Source organism: Copadichromis virginalis, linkage group LG17 (genome assembly GCF_057382275.1).
Source record: "Copadichromis virginalis isolate Kocher_CV1m ecotype Utaka linkage group LG17, C_Virginalis_male_GT1.1, whole genome shotgun sequence".
NCBI classification, from domain to species: Eukaryota; Metazoa; Chordata; class Actinopteri; order Cichliformes; family Cichlidae; genus Copadichromis; species Copadichromis virginalis.
In genome coordinates this window covers 18,653,524-18,674,165 of record NC_140634.1, presented here as the reverse complement: position 1 = coordinate 18,674,165, position 20,642 = coordinate 18,653,524, and the positions used below count along the sequence as shown (strand labels likewise).

The following is a 20,642-nucleotide window of genomic DNA, read 5'->3' as shown; positions in this document are numbered from 1 at the left end:
TACATAAAACAACCAAATGACCACCATATTAAAAGAACAACTGCAAGCAGATTGAATAAAATTAAGAAAAATGACCAAAAATATACAGAAAACAATCCTGAAAAGACATGAAATGAACATAGAAACACTTAAAATGTCTAGAATTAGATCTAAAGGGACACAAAGAAATGCAAATTCAGTCTCTAAAACCTCCTCTGCTTCATTCCCTCTTTGACTCTAACAGGCCCAAAAAACCAGCAGCAGTCAGTGTTTGCTGAGGTCAGAGGTTAGGTGAGGAGTCGCCTCCTACTGGGCACTCCTTTAGGCAGCGCCTCACTGGATTTACTGTTCAGTGAGAAAAAAAAAAAGACATCCATGTTTGATATCACAAATACAGTAACTGCCACAAAAACCAGAACACCCAATGTGGATTAATCCTTCTCTTAAGATAAACCCAAAATACTTGAAAACAGTTTCTTGCGGCTTGATAACAACATGCAGATGACTAGTGCTTTTCAGAGATCAAACTTTAAATTTCTGCTGCAGATATTAAGATTGAATCCTAATCTCCAGCTGTTTAAATGTAGTGACTTTTAGCGGTCTAAGCTGAGGCCAAGAGAAGTGATCAGTCGGGTCTTTAAAATATTTTTAGCCAGTGAAAAGCTGAGTGGGTCAGAAAAGACTAAACACTGGAAGGATTTTGTTGCTGGAAGCAGTGAAAGAAGAGCAGCTTCCTGCAGCTGCAGAGTAAAAATATCACCTTTTAAATAATGATATCCTTCAATCTGCAGTGGGTGTGCGGTTTTCTCTCTCTGCTTCGGCCTGTTGCATAAAACGCCAAGAGCTGAAAGGCTCCAGAATAAAGGCTCAGCATTATGCACTGGTAATCAGAGAGAGGCATGTGGCAGGATTATTATCATCTCTGCGGATCAAAAGATTACAAATAATAACGGACATCAGTGAGGAGGAACTGGGGCCGCTTGTCTCTGCAGATCCAGCAGCAGCAGGAGAAAGCAGCCACTGGAGAGGAACTCCCGACAGCTTCAACAAGTTTGAGGTTTACACTCAGTTTGCATGCATGAGCAAAGGAAAGTGAGGCAGCATTTCACTTTTGGCAGCCGGGAGCAACAGTTGGCATCCTCTGTGGATGGGATTTAGACTTTCATGAAATAAAACAAATAAAAATGGATAAAAAAAAGAAAGAAAGAAAAGAAAACAGGGCCATCCTGTGACCGAAATCAGCATTCAGATGATGCGATTAGGCTGCAGAGCATTTGCTCCGACTGTCCTGAAATAATATAGCAGCAGCGCAGCCGCTGCAGAGGCAACATTTGGCTAAAAATCCTTCCATCAACACAGTAACATCCCTCATCACGGAGCGACAGAGGCCTCCGACAGCATCGGGAGAGAGTCCGGTCTCAGTCTGCAGGTTTCAGGCAGCGTTAACACATCACTGCACCGCAGAGCGACAGACGGCCTTCTGCTGCTAGAATCGCCACATCAGAAATATTCATCTGAAAATCTGTCACGTATTACATTTCATTTCAGTCTGATGAGTTTCTTCTCCTGGAATCTGTAGCCAGAGCTCAAATGTATGCTCTGTGTGCAAAGTGGATTTAAACAGCAATAATGCAAAGGTGACTGATTGTGATCAATATGTGGACTGCTGGTAAAGGAAAGAAGAAATGATTTACTTCGGTTTTTAATGACTCCATTGATTCACTTACGTCTGTTAAGTTTTATATTATCTGCATCGTGTTATGTCAGAGTCTCTGTGGTGGAATGAAATGTGCTGTATAAATAAAGTTTTACCTGATTTTGAGTAGAACTGTAATGGGATGGGTTATTTTGCCTCACTGCGCTAGAGAAAGTCTAATAAAGTTTATTGTGATCTGTCTGAGTGCTTTCTGTAGACAAATGATGTAAAAAGTCTATTTGGGACAAACATTTCAGATTTAAGGTGTCAATAATCTACATCTGTTCACCAGAACAGATGTAGATTTGAATTTTGCATATCTGGGCAGCACGGTGGCACGGTGGTTAGCACTGCTGCCGCACAGCAAGAAGGTCCTGAGTTCAATTCCACCATCAGGCCGGGGTCTTTCTGTGTGGAGTTTGCATGTTCTCCCCGTGTCTGCGTGGGTTCCCTCCGGGTACTCCGGCTTCCTCCCACCGTCCAAAGACATGCAGCTTGTGGGGATAGGTTAATTGGATAATCCAAATTCACTAGGTGTGAATGTGCAAGTGAATGTGAGTGTGAATGGTTGTCTGTTCCTGTGTGTTGGCCCTGCGACAGACTGGCGACCTGTCCGGGGTGTACCCTGCCTCTCGCCCTATGACAGCTGGGATAGGCTCCAGCGCCTCCCGCGACCCTGAAAAGGAGAAGCGGAAGCGAATGGATGGATGGATAATCTACATCTGTAATTCCCAGCATGGCCTAAAACTCAAGACTTAATATTAAAAATGAGAATAAATGGCTGGTTGTTTGCAGACTTAATGAAACCAGCAAAATGGAGTGAGTTTCCCTCCATGCACGGCAGATTATTTCACAGTAACAGGACAAATAATCCAAGCTCTCGCCTTGGGAACGTGACGCTCATTAATGTCTCTACTCCTTCCAAACAGGTTAGTGTAGTTTGGATTTGTTTGAGGCAGCAAAGGTAGAGTCACGACGTCGTTCTCGGTTAATGTTGTGAGACTCTTTAAGGAAACTGTGTGATGGAATTTTTTTCCTGGCTTTAATAAAAAGAAACGAGCTAATTAACAAATAAAGTGAAGTTTTAACTTCTCACATTCACCCACTCGCTCTCACACTCTTTGTTTCACGTTAGATTAGTTTGTTGCTCGGTTACATAACTGTGTTTAGAGGGCAGTTACATAAAAATATGAAAACATATTTAACACAAGGAGAAGAAGCAGCAAAGGTTCACCTTTGTATTAGAGCACAGAGAGAAATGTTTAAAAGAAAAGTTTAAATGTTTAAACTGAGACTAAAATTCCAATTTTCCAAGCAAAACTATTGATCACAGAGATTGAAGATCTCTTCATCATCATGATCATTTCTCTAACACTCAGTGATTTGAATTAAATATCTGAGGTAATTTGTTTTCAGTGTTCACCTCAAATTTTCTCTTTATACTCATTGGTTTGTTACACCGCAGTTTTAATCTACCGCTGCACTACAATCCACTTTTCCTGTTCCTTTACTCATTTACAGTCTGTGTATTTACCTCTGGGATATAAACCTGTCTTCTTCCTGCAGGTTTATGTCTCCATTAAACTGTTTTTTTAAATCTCCCACAGTCAATGAAAAGTCACTTCACCGATTAGGTGAAAAAAGCTTTAAATTATTTAACATGAACCCTTTAACTCTGTGGAAGTACTCGATGACTGACTTTAGTTATATTTATTGATAATTTATAGATTAATTGATTTAGTGAACCTCACACGGTGAAGAGCAGCCTCCTACCGTTTATCGTCCTTTGACATGTGGCTCCCTCTGCTGGACAAACCCTGAAACAGCAGACAAAACAATTTTTATATTAATTTTGCAAGTTACACCTCTAGGACAGGTGAATGAGCATTCATAGCACGCCATTTCACATTTACTTGCAGCTGTTAAAGCCGAGCAGAACATCATGGTCCAAAGGTCCTTCAGTAAAGGACGAGGAAACTTTCCTAACCTGTTTACTGATTGTGAGTCTGAGAAAATGGTTCAAACTGAGCCTGATCTTTATACGATATTTACAACCGGGTTCTCAGTGGAGGAAAACGTTGCTTGCTGTTTGGATCCATTTGAGTCCAGTGAGGCTGAAATTTGAATAAAATCACAGTTTATTTTAATTATTGACTCCATAGTGGAGTTGAATCAAATTAAACGTGGAGTTGAAATTAGTCTCATTGTTGATCTTAAGCAGATAATGAAGCTGCAATAAACTGACTGTTAAACACAAATATTGAGCAGTAAGCTTTTGAGGACAAATTAATATAAAGACGAGGGTTCAAACAGATGAGACAGACCCAGTGAGACTGACTTGAATGGTTTCCACATTTAAACAAACCTCACTTTAAACTACAGCCATGACCAGAAGTATTTGAACTGACAAATTAAAGCTCTGATGTTCAGCTTTAATCAGAGGGTTTCATAAAAATGCTGCGTTAACTGTTTACGAATTAAAGCCATCTTCACACAAACTATAAATACTTCTATATAGGAATAATTTACAGAATTATGGACCTGACTGGAGGTTTGGCTCCTCGAAGATTGACACAAACAAAAATAAACACCCAGGAGTCATGTTTCAGTTTCATTACCAGAATATTTATTTTATTCTTTTTCTATTAAAACACTAGCTGCCATATTTAATAAAACAGCCAACGGCCAAGTGCCTCAGTCCTCATCCTCCAATCAAAACTCCTCAGACAGGTCACACAGGTCTGTGGGCGTGTCCTTGGCTTTGCTGCTGCAGTGCGAACTAGCTGGCCCCTCCCCTCCCCCAGTGATTGTTGTTGCTAGTAGGTGGGCGGAGTCGGGCGTGGTCCCCTGGAAACCATCTCCATGACAGGAAGTGGAGTATTGCATCGTTAAGTGACGGCCAGCTGAAGAGGGAGGAGTTTCTTTTCCGTTTTTACCCCTTTTTGTTTTCCATAAAAATACTGCCTCACTTTTATGTATACATATTTAAAATACATATACATAACTGGACACTGGTGTCTCCTGGCAGTTAAAGATATGAAAAATTCAAAGCCTTAAAATAAAAACTTTTTGGGATGATTTTTTGATTTTTGAAACTTTCTCAAGCTACAGCTATGAGCTAATTAGCTTAGCATAAAGATTGAATGGGCTTTAACAGGTAGCTTAGGTCTGCCCACAAGAAAATCACCTCACGATTAGGATGGTATGTTTGTTTAAGCAGCTTTAAAAAGTGTAAAAATCAGAATTTCCTTGGAGTATAGTTTTAACTGGTCCCAACACAACAACGTGTATGTAGCAGATTAAACTAAACAGACCCATGAGAGCCGGGCTGCCAGTGTCCACTTCCAGTGTTTTTGCTAATGATGCTAATTATCTCCTGGCTGTAGCTTACAAGCAAGGTGGTGGTGGTGTCATGAGGATCCAATTGGTTTGACTGTTACCGGGCAGAAAACAGTTGGGACAAAATGTAATTTTAAAAAAAGAAAAAAAAAGAAAATAATGTTAAAGGTGAAGAAATAGGAAGTTTGAGAAGCAGAGAGCAGTGTTAACAAAAATTAACATAAAATAGGTGAAAAGCAGCAGGTGGAGCTTTCTACATGTGCTGATGGAGCACCTGGGGTTAAACCTGAAGCTACCTCACTAAACCCCAGGTTCTGCATTTCAGTACAGACCTCCGCTCAGTGGGAAACTGTGTGACTCACTGTGGGGGGCTTTCAGTGCAGCAAGTAACTGTAATCTTTAAAAGTGGATACAGGCAGCAGAGTTTGAGTTTTTGATCTCCAGGCAGAAGCCTTGCAAGAATAACAATTAAAATATCAAACAGATCGCAGGAGTAGAAATAGGTGCAGCTATCCAACAATAAATCCATCCTATTAAATATTATGGCCACTTATCCTCAGGATAAACTGACAGTGGGATAAGCTGGGAGATTAAACCCTGAACAGGCTAACAGAGAACAACAGACAACATTAGCATCACCAATCATCCCAACGTCTTTGTAGCTGTAAGGTCAGGGTAGTGATTGGTGCCTCCTGATCAGGTTTTAGCCAGAGCCAGGAGAATCTGATTTGGGGTTTTATTTACTTAAACATAGCAGACATTTTCTGATTATCTAATCAACGAGAACTTGAGAAAAGTGCGCTGATTTCTATTCAAATAAAGCAAGACAAACTGAGTCCCTTTGCTTTACCGAACAGCCATGTTTACTATGGTGAGAACCCCCAAGGGCCGATTATGAGGCAGCAAAACTCAAAATTATTTTTGATGTAACTGTTCTTATATGGCAAGTGTCAGTTATTTCACCAAACTAAAGCTGACTTCTGCATGGACTAACATATGATCCGACACAAAGGAGGAAAATCTAAAAAAAGAAAAAGAAACTATTTTCTTTTTTCTCCATCTTGAAAAAGCTGAAAACAAGATTTGTAGTAGATAAATCTGAAATGGCATTCACCAGATTTCCAATTTAACGCCATTATCATCCAGAAAGACAAATCGGTTTTCTTAAATGCCACCTCAGATTTCTGTCTTTCAAATGACAAAAAAACCCCAAAAACCTAATGTCTTTTTCATTTTTAAACAGGCTGCCACCTCAGGAGGATAAAATAACTGCAGATGGTGAAATATGTATAAAAAACGTAATTAAAAAAAAGAGAGAGATTTCCTGCCTTTTCCTCGAGGTATAAAGGGAACGTGTCCACCTGTGAAAGACCTCCCTGCAGTATGAAATCACCTGCTGCACTCTCACCTGTCTCTTTAAATTAAACCCGCTTTATAACACAAAGGAACCAAAGGGGGGAAAAAAGGATATTTTTTCCTCTTTTATTATGAAATAGTGCTACAATGTACATTGCATGTCCTCCTGACTGTCTGATGATGTGCTCTGGTTTGTAATGCTGGGGGATAAACCTGATAAAAGAGAGTGGGTTAAAGATATCGCCAGGTTTCAGAGAGGTGCGACACAGTGGGAAATAATTATCCATCCTGAAAGGTGATCACTTCCTGTGTTAAAATCTGGTTTCTCTTAAAAGCTTCTGGAGACAAAAATAGTCGATTCTTAAGACTGAGCAGAAACATGAGTCACTCAATCAGATGGACACTTTGCAGTGCTTGTGTCTGTGTATCGAGTCTGTGGTCCACTTCACAGACCAGCCAAATCAAACTGATGGAAAAGTGTGAAATTCAAAAAAAAAAAAAAATAACGATAATGAGGTAAAGAAGGAACAAAAATATGAAAAAAATAAAAGGATGAAGTCTGTTCAGAGAGGAGGACAGGAGCCAGGATGTCCTCCCCGTTCAGTGTGTGCCGGTGGAAAAACCTAATGGGGTCAGGAGGGCCAATGGCAGGCAGGCAGTAGGAGAGACAGCCAATCAGAAGGCCTGCTGGGCAGGATTGTAGTTGAAGGTGGAGGGAACGTGAGGTCGCTCTTCTAGTTTGTCATATTCCAGATGAAATTCCTGAAAACGAGGAGGAAAGTGGTAAATTGTCATCGACTGTACACAGCGTTCATCATATTCTGTGTTTACTTTCAAAATGAAATTTTAGCTTTGGATTTAATGGGATACAAATGCATATTTTTATTTGATCCAATCACATTTTACTATTAAAACAGTTAGCTTTTTTTTCCAGAATATAATTGTTCTCAAATGTAGACTTGTTCAATAAAATCAAACAGAAGTTCTGAACCTCATTTCAAGCAGATCTACAGATCCAGGACAAACAACAAACATTCCTCGCAGAGATGAAGTCTCAAAAATACTTCAGTAATGATCAGTTCATCAGATCTCTGTATGTTGTTCCTCCCTTGGAGGGGAAAAAAGTAGTAGAACCTTCTTCTTCACTTAGTTTTTCACCTGAGGAGCTCTTTTAGAGGCTGAGACACGGATAGCAGCAGAAGGAGCTGCCCTTACCACCACACAGCTGTACGAATGCAGTCTTTAGTACTGAGTGTTCAAACACTCGGACCAGTTTCATGAAATCAAGATCTGAGAACTGTCAACCTGATCAAATGTAGGCAACACATCCTGGTGCTGATTTAAAGTGTGCGTGTGTGTGTGTTCGTTCACCTTGGCCACCTTCCTCCAGTTGAGGCAGTCGAAGAAGTAGTAGGTCCCTCTCTCATAGGCGTTGGTCTTCAGTGTGGGCTCCATCCCCGGAGCTCGAGTGATCCAAACCCGCTCCTCTTTATGATACCTCCAGTCCCTGTTAAACCTGGACACGCACACACACGCGGAAATGATCGCTTTAAACAGCTTGTACACCATCATAAACGCAGAGAGACATTTCAGACAGCCTGGGGTTCTTTTGGATGCTTTAATCTTTATTTGTAATGAAGATTAAAACATTTTAAAAAGATGAGAAGCTTCTGAAAAATAGATTCAATCATTAAAAAAAACATTTGCAGACTTATCTTAAAATGGAAGGATGTATTTTAGATCAGTATGGAAAAGTGGAGAGTTTGTTGGTGATGACAAGAAGCTGGTGAGCGGATTTCTTTAAAAAACTGATTGCACTGAACGCCAGCACAACAGGAAACTATGAAATCTTACTTTTATCTCAGTTTCAAGCAATTTTCTCATCCAAACATCAAAGTAATTTAGTTTCCACCCACGTGGTGACTGACTTAGTGTGATTAGGGTGCAGTAATGACCGGTCGCTCTTACAGTTCTACAGCAGCCAGCAGTTGTAGGAGGTCTCCTCCGTTCATATAGTAGAGATAAAACAGCAGATCTTCACCATACCGAGACAACTTGATAGCTGCTAACTGCACGTGAGAGAGAGAGACAGATTAATACGGACACATTTTTCAGGAGATCAGTCTCATAACAATCATGTAAAGGACCTTTGGGGTGTCTTGTGAAGGAGGTACCTTGTCCCTTATGTGGATATTGGTTAAATACTCTGAGGGGACGTGGAAGTCTGCAGGAAAAGAAAAGAAAAGATAAAATCAACAAACAGGACAAAATGAAAAGCTTCATTAGAAAAACTGCACAACTGGTCTGCATGTAATTAATGCAATGAACAGGCGTAGAGCATTTTGATGTTATTTAAGCAACTAAAATTAAATAAATTTAAACTTCAGTAAATTCAGTCTCACATTATAAAAACTGATTGGAAAAAAAATCATGATGCATTAAGTTGTTCAGACCACATGGAGGCAGAAAAACTCCAGATTTAAATTTCCTGCTGATGAAGGACTCAACGAGTCCTTATAAATATATATAAACGAGTTTGGCAAACACGCATTAAAAGCAAAGACTTTTTAAAATAAAACAGAATTAAGAATGAAAATCGTTTAAAAACTGTTTGAATCAGCCATGATGATTGTCCTCTGTTGGCCACCAAAACTTTTAACATACAGCAAAAACCCTGAAGAAGAATCTGTGTTCAAGAGTTAAAATTTCCAACTTTGGTGAAAATTTGCTTCACTGCACAGCGTGAAAACCAAGAAGCAATCAGAATGGAAGAGCTCATCGATGCTGTCTGGGGGCGGCTGGAGCCAAGCGGTTCTTCACTGTCAAAGAAAAAGATCTAACTCAGTGAGGGCTAACAGTCAAACTTCAGGGAAAGCCGTGAAAATGCGTCCAGAAATCGAGAGGACTCCTCCTCGCCCTGCTGGCTGTTTGGAGTGAGCAGGTTTCGAATGAAGCTGGTTTCTTACGTACGACCACATCAATACACTGATGTCGTTCACATATCAGGTCAATTTTGCTTGTCTATTTTAATTCACTCTGCAGGCTGATCTGTCACTTTACTGCTGCACTGACACTGACAGAAATGCCTCTGAAGTCCCAAAAAGAGTCAGACGCTCAGAGTTTCTGAGCCTGTAGAGGTTCCAGCACCTCTCTGAAGTCAGAGTAAACTTAGCATCAGCCTTCACATTTTTCACAAAGTATCGTTTCTAATGGTGAGCAAATGGCTCTTCTACAGGTCTGTGAGAAAATGAACACTTTCATGCTGACTTCAAGGTCTCAGGCTACACCCACACTAGCCCGGATAGATTTGAAAATGGCGGTTGTGTCTAAAAAACGCTCTGCGTCCACACTATCGCTTTCAGTATCAGTCGAGTTCATACACTGAACAAAAATAAAAACCCAACACTTTTGTTTTTGCTCCCATTCCCCATGGGATGGACGTAGAGACCTAAAATTCATTCCAGATACACAATATAACCATCCCTCCCAAACAGTGGTCACAAATCAGTCCAAATGTGTGGTAGTGGGCACATCTGCTATATTGAGATAATCCATCCCACCTCACAGGTGTGCCACATCAGGATGCTGATCTGACATCATGAGTAGTGCACAGGTGTACCTCAGACTGCCCACAACAAAAGGCCACCCTGGAATGTGCAGTTTTGTCTCACAGCAAAATGCCACAGATGCCACAAGCAATGAGGGAGCGTGCAATTGGCATGCTGACAGCAGGAATGTCAACCAGATCTGTCGCCCGTGCATTGAATGTTCATTTCTCAACCATAAGCAGTCTCCACAGGCGTTTCAGAGAATATGGCAGCACATCCAACCGGCCTCACAACCGCAGACCTCGTGTAACCACACCAGCCCAGGACCTCCACATCCAGCAGGTTCACCTCCAAGATCGTCTGAGACCAGCCACCCAGACAGCTGCTGGAACAATTGGTTTGCACAACCAAACAATTTCTGCACAAACTGTCAGAAACCGTCTCAGGGACGCTCAACTGCATGCCCGTCGTCCTCATCGGGGTCTTGACCTGACTCCAGCTCGTCGCCATAACAGACTTGTGTGGGCAAATGCTCACATTCGATGGCGTCTGGCACACTGGAGAGGTGTGCGCTTCACGGATGAATCATGGTTCACATTGTTCAGGGCAGATGGCAGCTGAGAATGTCCCAGTTCTTGCATGGCCAGCATACTCACCGGACATGTCACCCATTGAGCATGTTCGGGATGTGCTTGACCGGCGTATACGACAGCGTGTACCAGTTCCCACGAATATCCAACAACCTCACACAGCCATTGAAGTGGAGTGGACCAACATTCCACAGGCCACAATTGACAATCTGATAGACTCCATGCGACGATGTGTTGCACTGCATGAGGCAAATGGTGGTCACACCAGATACTGACCGGTTCTGGGTCCCCAGACCCCCAATAGCGCAAAAAACTGCACATTCCAGGGTGGCCTTTTGTTGTGGGCAGTCTGAGGTACACCTGTGCACTACTCATGATGTCAGATCAGCATCCTGATGTGGCACACCTGTGAGGTGGGATGGATTATCTCAATATAGCAGATGTGCCCACTACCACACATTTGGACTGATTTGTGACCACTGTTTGGGAGGGATGGTTATATTGTGTATCTGGAATGAATTTTAGGTCTCTACGTCCATCCCATGGGGAATGGGAGCAAAAACAAAAGTGTTGCGTTTATATTTTTGTTCAGTGTATATAGACAGCGTCCATATTGAAACGGCAGAAAACTCTTACGTTCCAGTACTGCGCATGCGTGAAACGCAAGAAGATTCGACCTGCCTCATTTCTGTCTGCCGCTTATTTACTTTCCGGCTCTTTGAAATGTCGCGGCAAAATGTCGAGGAAAATCACAGAGTTTTTTAAATAGACTAACAATGAGGTGGAGTTGTTGCTGCGAGTAACACAAAAGTACAAAGTTGCAAAAGCAATTGAGAATTAAAGAATTTGAAGAAAAGTTATCTGAAGCATGTACAAACTGATATTAATCTTTAATTTATTAATTTTAATCTTTAATTAATCTTTAAAATCTTTAAAATTGAGAGCAAACAAAACAACTGCTGTATAATGCCCTCCGTTTAGTTTAATTGGCCACTTGACTGCATCACACCGTTTTCAAATCTCTGCGTTTTCGAGAGCATTTTTAAAACGCTGTGTTTTCCTCGAGCGAAAAACGCGGTCTCAATGTGGACAGGAGGCCAAAACGGGGAGAAAACAAAAACGCATTTAGTGTGGACATAGCCTCAGTCACTACTTCCAGGTTGGTGTTAAACTCACCTATATCCTGCGGTCGACATGGAGCCGATGCCCACGGAGATGCAAACTTAGGATAGAGATTCCTGACAGAGAGAGGGAGAGAGAGAGGGTCTGAGTGTGAGAACAGTGACAGGTCATTCAGCTGCTGCTGCGGCCATTCAAAAAAAAAACAAACTTTAAAGACGCCGCTCGTCTCCAACTATAAATCGCGTTTGCATGTGCGACTCGTACTCAGGCGAGTTGAGGTTGAGGCCAAGTGTGGTGAGGTCTGAGCCCAGCGCCAGGTGGACCATGCCGGGGTCGGTCTCCGCCGCCCGGATGAACGTCAGCAGGCCAATCATTCCAAACTGGTCTGTTACCATGCCACCAGGGATATTGGTCACTCGCCCTGGGACACAAAGACAACAGAGGATTACGGATTAGCTTAAAATCTCTCCTGCTTGTTTTTTTACCCAAACTCACTCAAAGATAAGAAAATCTCCGTCTAATGGTTTTGAGTTAATTAAATGAGACGAACAAAAGCAAAACAAAAAAAACAGTGCAAAGGAAGAGCTCCCTTTTAAGACAAAATCCACCTGCAGCATCAGGCTGAGGGTGGGGAAGCTATCTGCTGTGACAGACTGGGGATGATGAGGACGGAGGGGAAATAAGGAGGATGAAAGTGTTCGGAGGTTCTTTTAATACACAGATTAAATTCACATTAACGATTTTCAGTTCCGGCCTTTTTTAATTTGGTTAAACACGTCACAGCTGGGTATTCAGAAACCTATTAAACCCTTTCATAGCAACATAAAACTGCATTTGTTTGGCAGACTCATCATCTGATGACAACATTTATGATTTTACATGTTCCATTATAGTTTCAGCCGCTGAAACAAAAGTATTTCCCTACAGTAAGGACAAATTAAGCTTTTCTTATTTTATCTCGAGTCTGTGATAAACTAATAAAGCTCTTATGTCCCATTCATTTCCTTTCTCTTTAAATTCTCAAAGAGATGACTCTAAACATTTTCAGGGTTAACATTCAGAAACAAAGATCAGCTGATGTCTGGCTTTTGAGCGATTATCTGATTGAACTGTCTCACCGTCAGGAAGCACCTGAATCCCTTTCTTCTGCTGGTTGTTGTTGCTCGGTGCAGAGCTCTTATCGCCGGGGAACTTTGGACCATCTGAGTTAGAGGCTGGCTTTCCCGATGAGTTCAGATTCTGATTGGATGGAGACAGACGGGACAAATGAGGATGAGTTGGGAAGTTAAAGAAGCAGAAAGCGGATGACGGAGAGAGACAGAAATGTCACCGTTTTGCTGTCTTCGTTGGTGCTGGTGGGGTCTTTTGTTTGGTAGTTTGGCCCTGGGAGAGCTGGGAAATCTTCGTTGTGGATGGAGAAGTCCTGCGACTGCTCACTGGACGGCTTGGTTACCATGCCAACTGGAGAAAGTGACCAATTGCAGGACATTAACAAAACACACAACAGAAAGACACACTGATCAGCAGCAAATGTAAGACTTTTAAAGGTTTTTATTGAATATCTATTGTGTTTGACCAACGGTTGAAAATATTCAGTTTACTATAAAACAAGGAAGAAAATCCACTAAAATAAGCGTTCCGTATTTCTCATCTCTCAGCATGCTTCAATTGAAGTTAAAGCAAATATTCTAACAGCTCCATAAATGGTTTTATTTTCTTTACATTTTATTGGCTGCTTGACTTTTGTAAAGTCTAGACCACTGCGTAGAATTAAAGGACAACTCTATATTAGACAAACGGACACAAACAGATAAATGTCCCTTCTGTATTACCGTAGGGAGCTCGACCGGTCAGCGGGTTGTGCAGTGGGGTGGGATTCGAACCTCCATCCCTCCGACTCCTGTCAGCTAATGCCGGGAAATCTGACAGGTCCAACCCCGTCACATTCTCACTGCCGTCTGAAACGAGTTCAGAGAGGTCACATTACAGCAGGTTGGGTAACAGCTGACAGATTTTTTAAAATTCTGATGTCACTCTGTTACCTGTGCCATTGAAGATGTTGTTGGATAGCGAGTTGTTCATGAAGCCTGGATTCCTGTTCACCCCAAACCCTGACATACTGACACACACACACACACAGGTTTTGCGTAAATTTCATACAGGTTTTTGCCATTATGAGCTCTTCCTCTCTATCATTTCAAATCATAAATAATCATAAACATTCCTGAACCCTCGTCTCCATCACACGGTCCAGATGTGCTGCTGAAAACCTTCCTTTCTAACAACACAGGTCAAAGGTCACATCTGGACCGCAGTGATGCGAGTTACCTGTTGATGGTAAACGGCTGCCGTGCTTGCTGCTGTTTGGGCATCCCGATGATGCTGGGTGACGACCGGCTGGGACTCCCCATACTGCCGCTCCTCCCTCCTCCACCTCCACGCTCTCCGCCTCCCATCCCACCTGACTGCCCCGTTGGACCCCCCACCTGCTGGTTGTGATTGAGCACACTCCGGCTGCTCATGGGCAGTATTCCCCTGCAGGAAGAAGTTTGTGGTTTGAAGAAGAAGCAGAGACACTGACAGAGAGTTCTTATAATGAGAGCACACAGTGTGAGGGGTACCTGCTGGGTGAGGGGGGCGTGTGCATCGAGCCGGCATTGGGCGTACTGGAGAGCTGACCGGCAGACTGGTTCAGCCCGCTGCGACTCAATGGAGGAGCTGCACTGCTGTTCATGCCTCGCATGGGAAACCCCAATGCACCTACAGAGAGAGCAAGCAGACAAGCGTGAAAAACGAGGTTGACTCTCCCACGTTTTCTCTGAGATAACATCACAGTAATGAGTCGACATTATTCAGCAGAAACAGGTCAGTGCCTGTCCGTCTTACTCTGCGGGCCGTACAGGCTGGCTCCGAGCTGTGACAGCTGACCCGTAGAGGAGGCAGAGGAAGACGCCAGCATCTGAGGAGGACAAACACACAATCACACAGATCAAAAAACAGAAACACACACAGCAGCTGCAGATGCAGCAGCATGCTCTGTTACTGTCAACCACTCAGGTAAGCTGTGAAGGGCTCTGTGCTGCATCCCCGGGCAGTGAGGACAAAGTGAGGATGAATAGAAGAGGGCAGAGATGACAGGGAGACGAGCTGTGTGCTGTTTTTACAACAAGAGACTCATTTTTCTTTGTTTTTGCTCGAGTTGCTTCACACAGAGCTCTCACCCCCTTGGACAGCGGTATCAAATATAAGGCCTGGGGAGCAGGATTGGCCTGGCATAACCTGGCCTGGCCACTCAATGGGTTTGGAAAATGTGAAGGAGGGCTTAAATGTTTGCACTTTTAAATGTACTTTAATGCGCTTTTCCTGCTGATAGAAGCCTCCCCAACAGCCGTTCATACTAAATTAAAGTAATTAATTAATAAATAAACAACTAAATGACTGGAAAGTTTCTGTTTTTTCAATACTAAGTATAGAAATTTCAGATTTTTTTAAATGACATTTTAAAACTGACATTTTCTGGACAGTCTAGCCAATGAGCTACAAGAAGATTTTTTTTCTGTAATTTTACACATTTTCTTCCTAATAAGAATTATGCTGACAGATTTCTTTTATTTATTGCAGCATATTTCTTTATCATTTGGAAAAATTGAGACATACTTCTTTTTCTAGTGCATGAAGTACAACACCTGGAAAAAGTGACAAAAACGGCCCCAAGATATCATCTTATATTCAATACTGTGTACTTCCACTTGGATTTAGGGCATTTTTTTTTAACATGAGGATACTGAATTTCACACATGTGAATGAAATGTAATGCCATGGGGCACTATGCCTTATGTACATGTGCAAGACCCATAAAACGCCTCTGAAGTTTCTTGACTGGCTGAGCATGTCCAAACCCTCAAATGCAGTTTTTGACAATAATTATAAACCGTAGGGCTGCTCAATTAATCAAATTTTAATCTCGATTACGATCTGGGCTTTCAACGATCATTAAAAATGACTGAGCCGATTATTAGCCCCTCCCTCGTGCTTTACTCTCGCGCTGCTCTGTGTGGCAAATCGAGCGGACCTCTCTGCATTTCGAACACGTGTCACAAGAGCAGCGGTCCCCAACCTTTTTTGCGCCACGGACCGGTTTATGCCCGACAATATTTTCATAGACCGGCCTTTAAGGTGTCGCGGATAAATACAACAAAATAAAACTAGTACCGGTACCGAAAAAAAAGAAAATTTATTCATAACACACGTGAAAAGACCAAGGAAAACCAAGTAAACGATAACAAAATAACGCTGAAAACCGATAAAAACCCTGAAAACTATACATTTCACACCTGAGCCTCAACTCTCGTGGCCCGGTACCAAATGACTCACGGACCGGTACCGGTCCAAGGCCCGGGGGTTGGGGACCACTGATTAAGAGGACCCGAGGGAAGCTCAGAAAGCTAAGCAGAAGTTATTTGGAGAGGAGAGTGACTGCCGTTGGTTGAAAAGAGAGGTAAAAAAACTTCAGTGGTGTGGAAACATTATGGGTTCGCGGAGTCAGACGTGGATCAAGTAGACATAGTGTGTAAACTTTGCTACAGTGTCGTAGCTGCACCACAGAGCAACACTGCAAAGTTCACTAAACATAGATGTTTACATTTTTCATTTATTTTTTATATTGCAAACATTTGCACTGTTATCAGTATTTGCACACTATTTTATATATTTTTGACAATCTTTAAAGTCATTATTCAATACATTGTTATTGTTAAATAAATATCGTCAAATAATCGAGATCTCAATTTCAGTGAAAATAATCATGATTATCATTTTTGCCATAATCGAGCAGACCTAATAAACCGTAATGATTGCTGAACGTGCAGGACTCACGTCTTTGTCCGCACGGTGAGGAGGGAACATGGACTGCTGGCTGTAGTAGAGACTGGAGTCGTCCGGGTAGTCACTCTCTATCCCTCCCTCCATAAACTTCTTCCGGTTAGCACCAAACATGCCGCGTGTCACCTAGGAGACAAGACGACGGGAAACAGTCAGACCAGTCATACCTGGACAGAAGTCATTCACTGTCATGGAACATTTCATGCTCTGAAACCAGAAACCTGCTTCTGAGCGTGCTCAGAGTCTCATTCAGGAACGACTTTTGCATGACTCACAAAACACAAAAAAAATTGAAATTCAATTTTTAAAAAGAAAAACAAAATTCATATAATATTTAGTCTCACTGCTTAATCTCAGGTTTACAGGCTGAGCTGCACTGCTTATGTTTAGATTTTTATGTAATTGTTTTAAGCTTGTTTTTAAAGATACTTCTTATCATTTTCTGCCAAAAACAAACAAATAACTGAACATTTTAATGTTTTTCAGCCTGATCCCAACTCCAACATCTGGATCAGGTTTCAGTATCTTCCCTGTGTGTTGTGCTGACAGCAGTGAAAAATCAATAAGCTACACTCCTCTCTGTGAGGTTTCCTTGATATAAATGTGTCTGTGAGCTGATGTTTACTGTTTCTCCTCTGAGTCGCACTGTGGTGGACCTCCTCACTCAGTGTGGCGCAGAGAGGCAATATTAATGCTGTGAACAACATGTTGTGTTACTGTCAGAGCAAAAAAATACAAACTTAAAAACATGTTTTAGCAGCTTCTCTGAACATTTTCAGCCATGATAACAGTTTAAGTGTTAAAGTAAGACCTTTTTTAGAAAGTATGTTGGTGCAGCAGGTGTGTAATAGCTGTGCTCACCTGCTGCCTCGCAGCAAAGTAAACAGAGAATAAGGCTGAACTGAGAGAGATACCCGATCCAGGCTTCTGAGGCCGATGTGTGATCCAAACAGATCAGTTGATCCCTGATCAGCAGTTTGGAGCCATTTAGCTGCTACTACATCAGCAGCATTTCTCTTCAGGTTTTAAATATTTGCTTTAACTGAAAGCTCAAAAGACACAGATGCTTGGGAGGCTTTTACTGCATCTATGGCAGGGTAACCTGTTATCAGAAACTGGATTAATACCATTTCCTTCTCTCGTCTCACTCTGTATGAGGATGTGAACTCACTTTTAGGCTAAATGCTAAGTTCTGGTTAAGCAGCATGCACCGAAAGTGACATTACAGGTGCTAGTGCACAGTGTAATATCATCCGGTCACACCCCTCTCAAATTCATGCACAGAGAGATCAGGTTACAAAGACGGAGATGTGACAAAAACACACCTAATCTGGGGAAACACCTGGTCAAAACACAAAGGTTTTAATGTCTGTGGCATGTAAAATGTTTTGAATAAACAAAATATCAGAGGTGTGATCTTACTTGATCAGAAACTTTCAGGGCAGCTAAAGCACTGCAGAAAAGGACTAGTACAAGTTTAAGCGTTGATGGTTCCTGATTTTATTCACAGTGAGAGCAGGGAAAGAAGAAACTGACTAAACCACTAATAAAAATTGAGTTGTTGAGTCTTGAGTGAAGCAGTTGCAGCTGTAGACTCTGATCTGAATTAAGACTGTCACCACAAACAAATCTGCAAAGCTGGACCCATTTTAACAGATGAACCTAGGTTGAAAGCATCCAAACCAAAAAGGCTCAAAACTAAAACACTGACAAAGGTGTGTATCCCACCACAGCTCCTCATACTTCCCAGAATACGTTTTAATTACAAAGACAGAGGAAAGCTTCCACTGTTTAACAACTACAGAAAATCAACCGACTACACATCTTTAAGCCTCTGAACGCTTAGTTCTTTTAACTTTCAGAGTGAAAGAAGTCTGCTGGACGTTTCTGTTTTTTACAGTAAAAGCCTCCACTACTAAATCACTGATCAACAACCAGACTGGTGTGTTTGTGAGGACAAACTGCACATTAGCCAAAAGTAATATCAAAACATCACATCTCATAACATAAAGCACCAGCTAATCTCCATAATGTGTCAAACCTTCCACTAAAACACAAAGCGATGCTAACAGAGATAAGCGACGCCTCCTAAAGCAGGTGCAATCCCAGCTAACAACGGCTAGCTGAGATCCTGCTCGGTTCTGAGGTTTTATAACGAGTTAAAAACCTCACAAACTTTCCTTTTATCCCTGCAGCCGAAGCCCAGTCGTCTGCCTGTCTTGTCTGTCTCGTTTCTAAGCGGCGCTGAAGGCGCAGCAGTGTCGCAAAAACGGCTAATGTTAGCTTAGAGCGCTAAGGCTAGCGCTGCTAGTGTGTCTGATTAGCGTTAACTCCAATATTAGAATTTCCTGACAGAACTAAATGAGCCGGCTTGTCCCGCCGTGTGCTGCTATTTGACTGCAGGTCTCCAGGAAACAGCAGTTATCAGCAAGCGTTATCTCTTTAGCGTTAAAAATGTGTCAGACGCTACAGCTATCTAGCTGAGCAACGCACACAGGCTAGCAGCTTCTGTCATAGGAATACATGGGGCTGTTAGCATAGAAGCTAAGCTAGCTGTTGCATTTATGTGAACGTAGAAAAGCATCTAATTGGAAACCCGGAGGTCGTTAAATTACGGTTTAACGACTCGGTAACACCGGGATAGACGCTGCTGTACGGACAGAAAATGGGGCTGAGAGGAGAACTGCGGGCAGGTGTGCTTTTGTCCGTGTTTGGGCCTGCTGCGCCTCCGCTGTTAGTTCCCCAAAACAACAACAAAAAGCACCGAAACCGGGCCGCGCCGTTCAGAGCCGTACTGTTCCCGACTGCGCCCTTCACCAGCTGGGTCTTTGCAGCGAGCACACAAACTCGGGTTCATTTAAAGGACCCTCAGACCCGAAACTCCCGAAAAAAGATTTTAAAGCAATAAAAAAGGAGCTCACCGCATCAATCCTTCTTCCCCGCTACAATCCAAGATGGCCGACATCTCACTGCCAATCAGGAGGATGTTGGGAAGGCTCCATCACTCTACTCTGTTCTACTCCACTCAACTCTACTGTCAGACACCAGGGCCTTCTCTTTAAGAGAAGATAAAGTTCAACTTCTGTTATGTTCACTTTAACCGGATTACTCTTATGTTCCTCTTCCTCTTCTGTTCCACTCCATGTGAAGTTGAATCAGAAATATCAACTTCACAGTGCACATGTGGCTGCTCTGCAGTGGATTATTTATGAATCAAAGGAGCTTGCAAAGAACACAGACATTATTTATGAATGTTTGCTACCCTAACTTTTCATTTTTTATTTTAATAACACAAAGTATCTATTGACTTTGTTAATATTAAAAAAGTAACAACATTTTCTTACTTTTATCATAATTGTTATTCCTACAGGGGTTTGTTCATATTAAATAAAAATATTCATCCATACATTTTCTTTTACTTATGGGTCTGGGCCACAGAGGCCATCCTACGATTGCAAGTGGACTTCAAAAAAGAAGTACAAAGTTGTCCACAAAGCTGGACCCAGGTACAGAGATCAGCCAGTCATACTGAGCTCTTGCTTCACCACAAAAAAAACCAGAATAACTCCCCCTAGACCCGAAGATGCCAAGACACTTAAACTCCTCCACTTAGAGAAGCAATTTGTCCATGACCCAGAGTGTGTGCTCCACCCTTAAGCTTGTTGGAGAGGTGCTCCACCCTTGGAGATGCTCATCCAGCTTCTTCACCCTCAGTGGTCAACATACGCCGGGGTGAGTTGGAATTCATCATTCACTGAAGGAAACAGAACTAACAATACCACTGATCAGGAGAACCTTTGAACATAATGTCCTTCAGTTACAATTATCTTATATCGATCAACCTTAAGACATTTTTGTGTTTTCATGTGATTATTTTTCAAAGTAAAAGCAAAAAAAAAGAAAAAAAATGCTGATGTACATGTGGACTGAAGCCTCCTAATGTAAATACACAGGCAGAAAAAAAACAAAAAAAAAATCATCCTTATTTTTATTTATTTCTAATTTTTGTGCGAATGTTTATTGTCAGTGCTGTATCAAACAGTTTTTATTTGGCTCTAGTTTATTGTAATAACCTTGGTCTTCGTATCCTTTTTACATTGTATGAGTATACAATGTAAATATAATCTTACA

General features: G+C 41.9%; 1 protein-coding gene across 2 annotated transcripts; it reads right to left on the bottom strand.

The window, feature by feature from the left end:
- Window positions 1-4,278: 4,278 nt before the first annotated feature.
- Window positions 4,279-19,532, bottom strand: LOC146689287 (CCR4-NOT transcription complex subunit 2-like). Of its 2 annotated transcripts, none has more exons than XM_085436006.1 (15): window positions 19,433-19,532; window positions 16,506-16,637; window positions 14,517-14,589; window positions 14,252-14,390; window positions 13,959-14,165; window positions 13,673-13,749; window positions 13,463-13,588; window positions 12,961-13,091; window positions 12,749-12,869; window positions 11,895-12,051; window positions 11,685-11,746; window positions 8,518-8,594; window positions 8,339-8,439; window positions 7,742-7,886; window positions 4,279-7,132 (listed from the first exon to the last, which is right to left on the bottom strand). In XM_085436006.1, the coding sequence occupies exons 2-15, from the start codon at window positions 16,623-16,625 to the stop codon at window positions 7,046-7,048; spliced, it is 1,623 nt and encodes a 540-aa protein (XP_085292132.1). In that variant the 5' UTR covers window positions 16,626-16,637; window positions 19,433-19,532; the 3' UTR covers window positions 4,279-7,045. The 2 variants fall into 2 exon arrangements, with proteins under 2 accessions (XP_085292132.1, XP_085292133.1); XM_085436007.1 differs by having other exon boundaries at window positions 8,545-8,594.
- Between the last annotated feature and the right edge of the window lie 1,110 nt (window positions 19,533-20,642).

Excerpts from the sequence above, each read along its gene's own strand:
- LOC146689287 (XM_085436006.1), bottom strand. The coding sequence starts at position 16,625 with ATGTTTGGTGCTAACCGGAAGAAGTTTATGGAGGGAGGGATAGAGAGT. Across the intron at positions 13,750-13,958 it reads CAGCCGTTTACCATCAACAG|TATGTCAGGGTTTGGGGTGA; the intron begins GTAACTCGCATC and ends TGTGTGTGTCAG. Across the intron at positions 8,440-8,517 it reads CTTCACAAGACACCCCAAAG|TTAGCAGCTATCAAGTTGTC; the intron begins GTCCTTTACATG and ends TCTCACGTGCAG.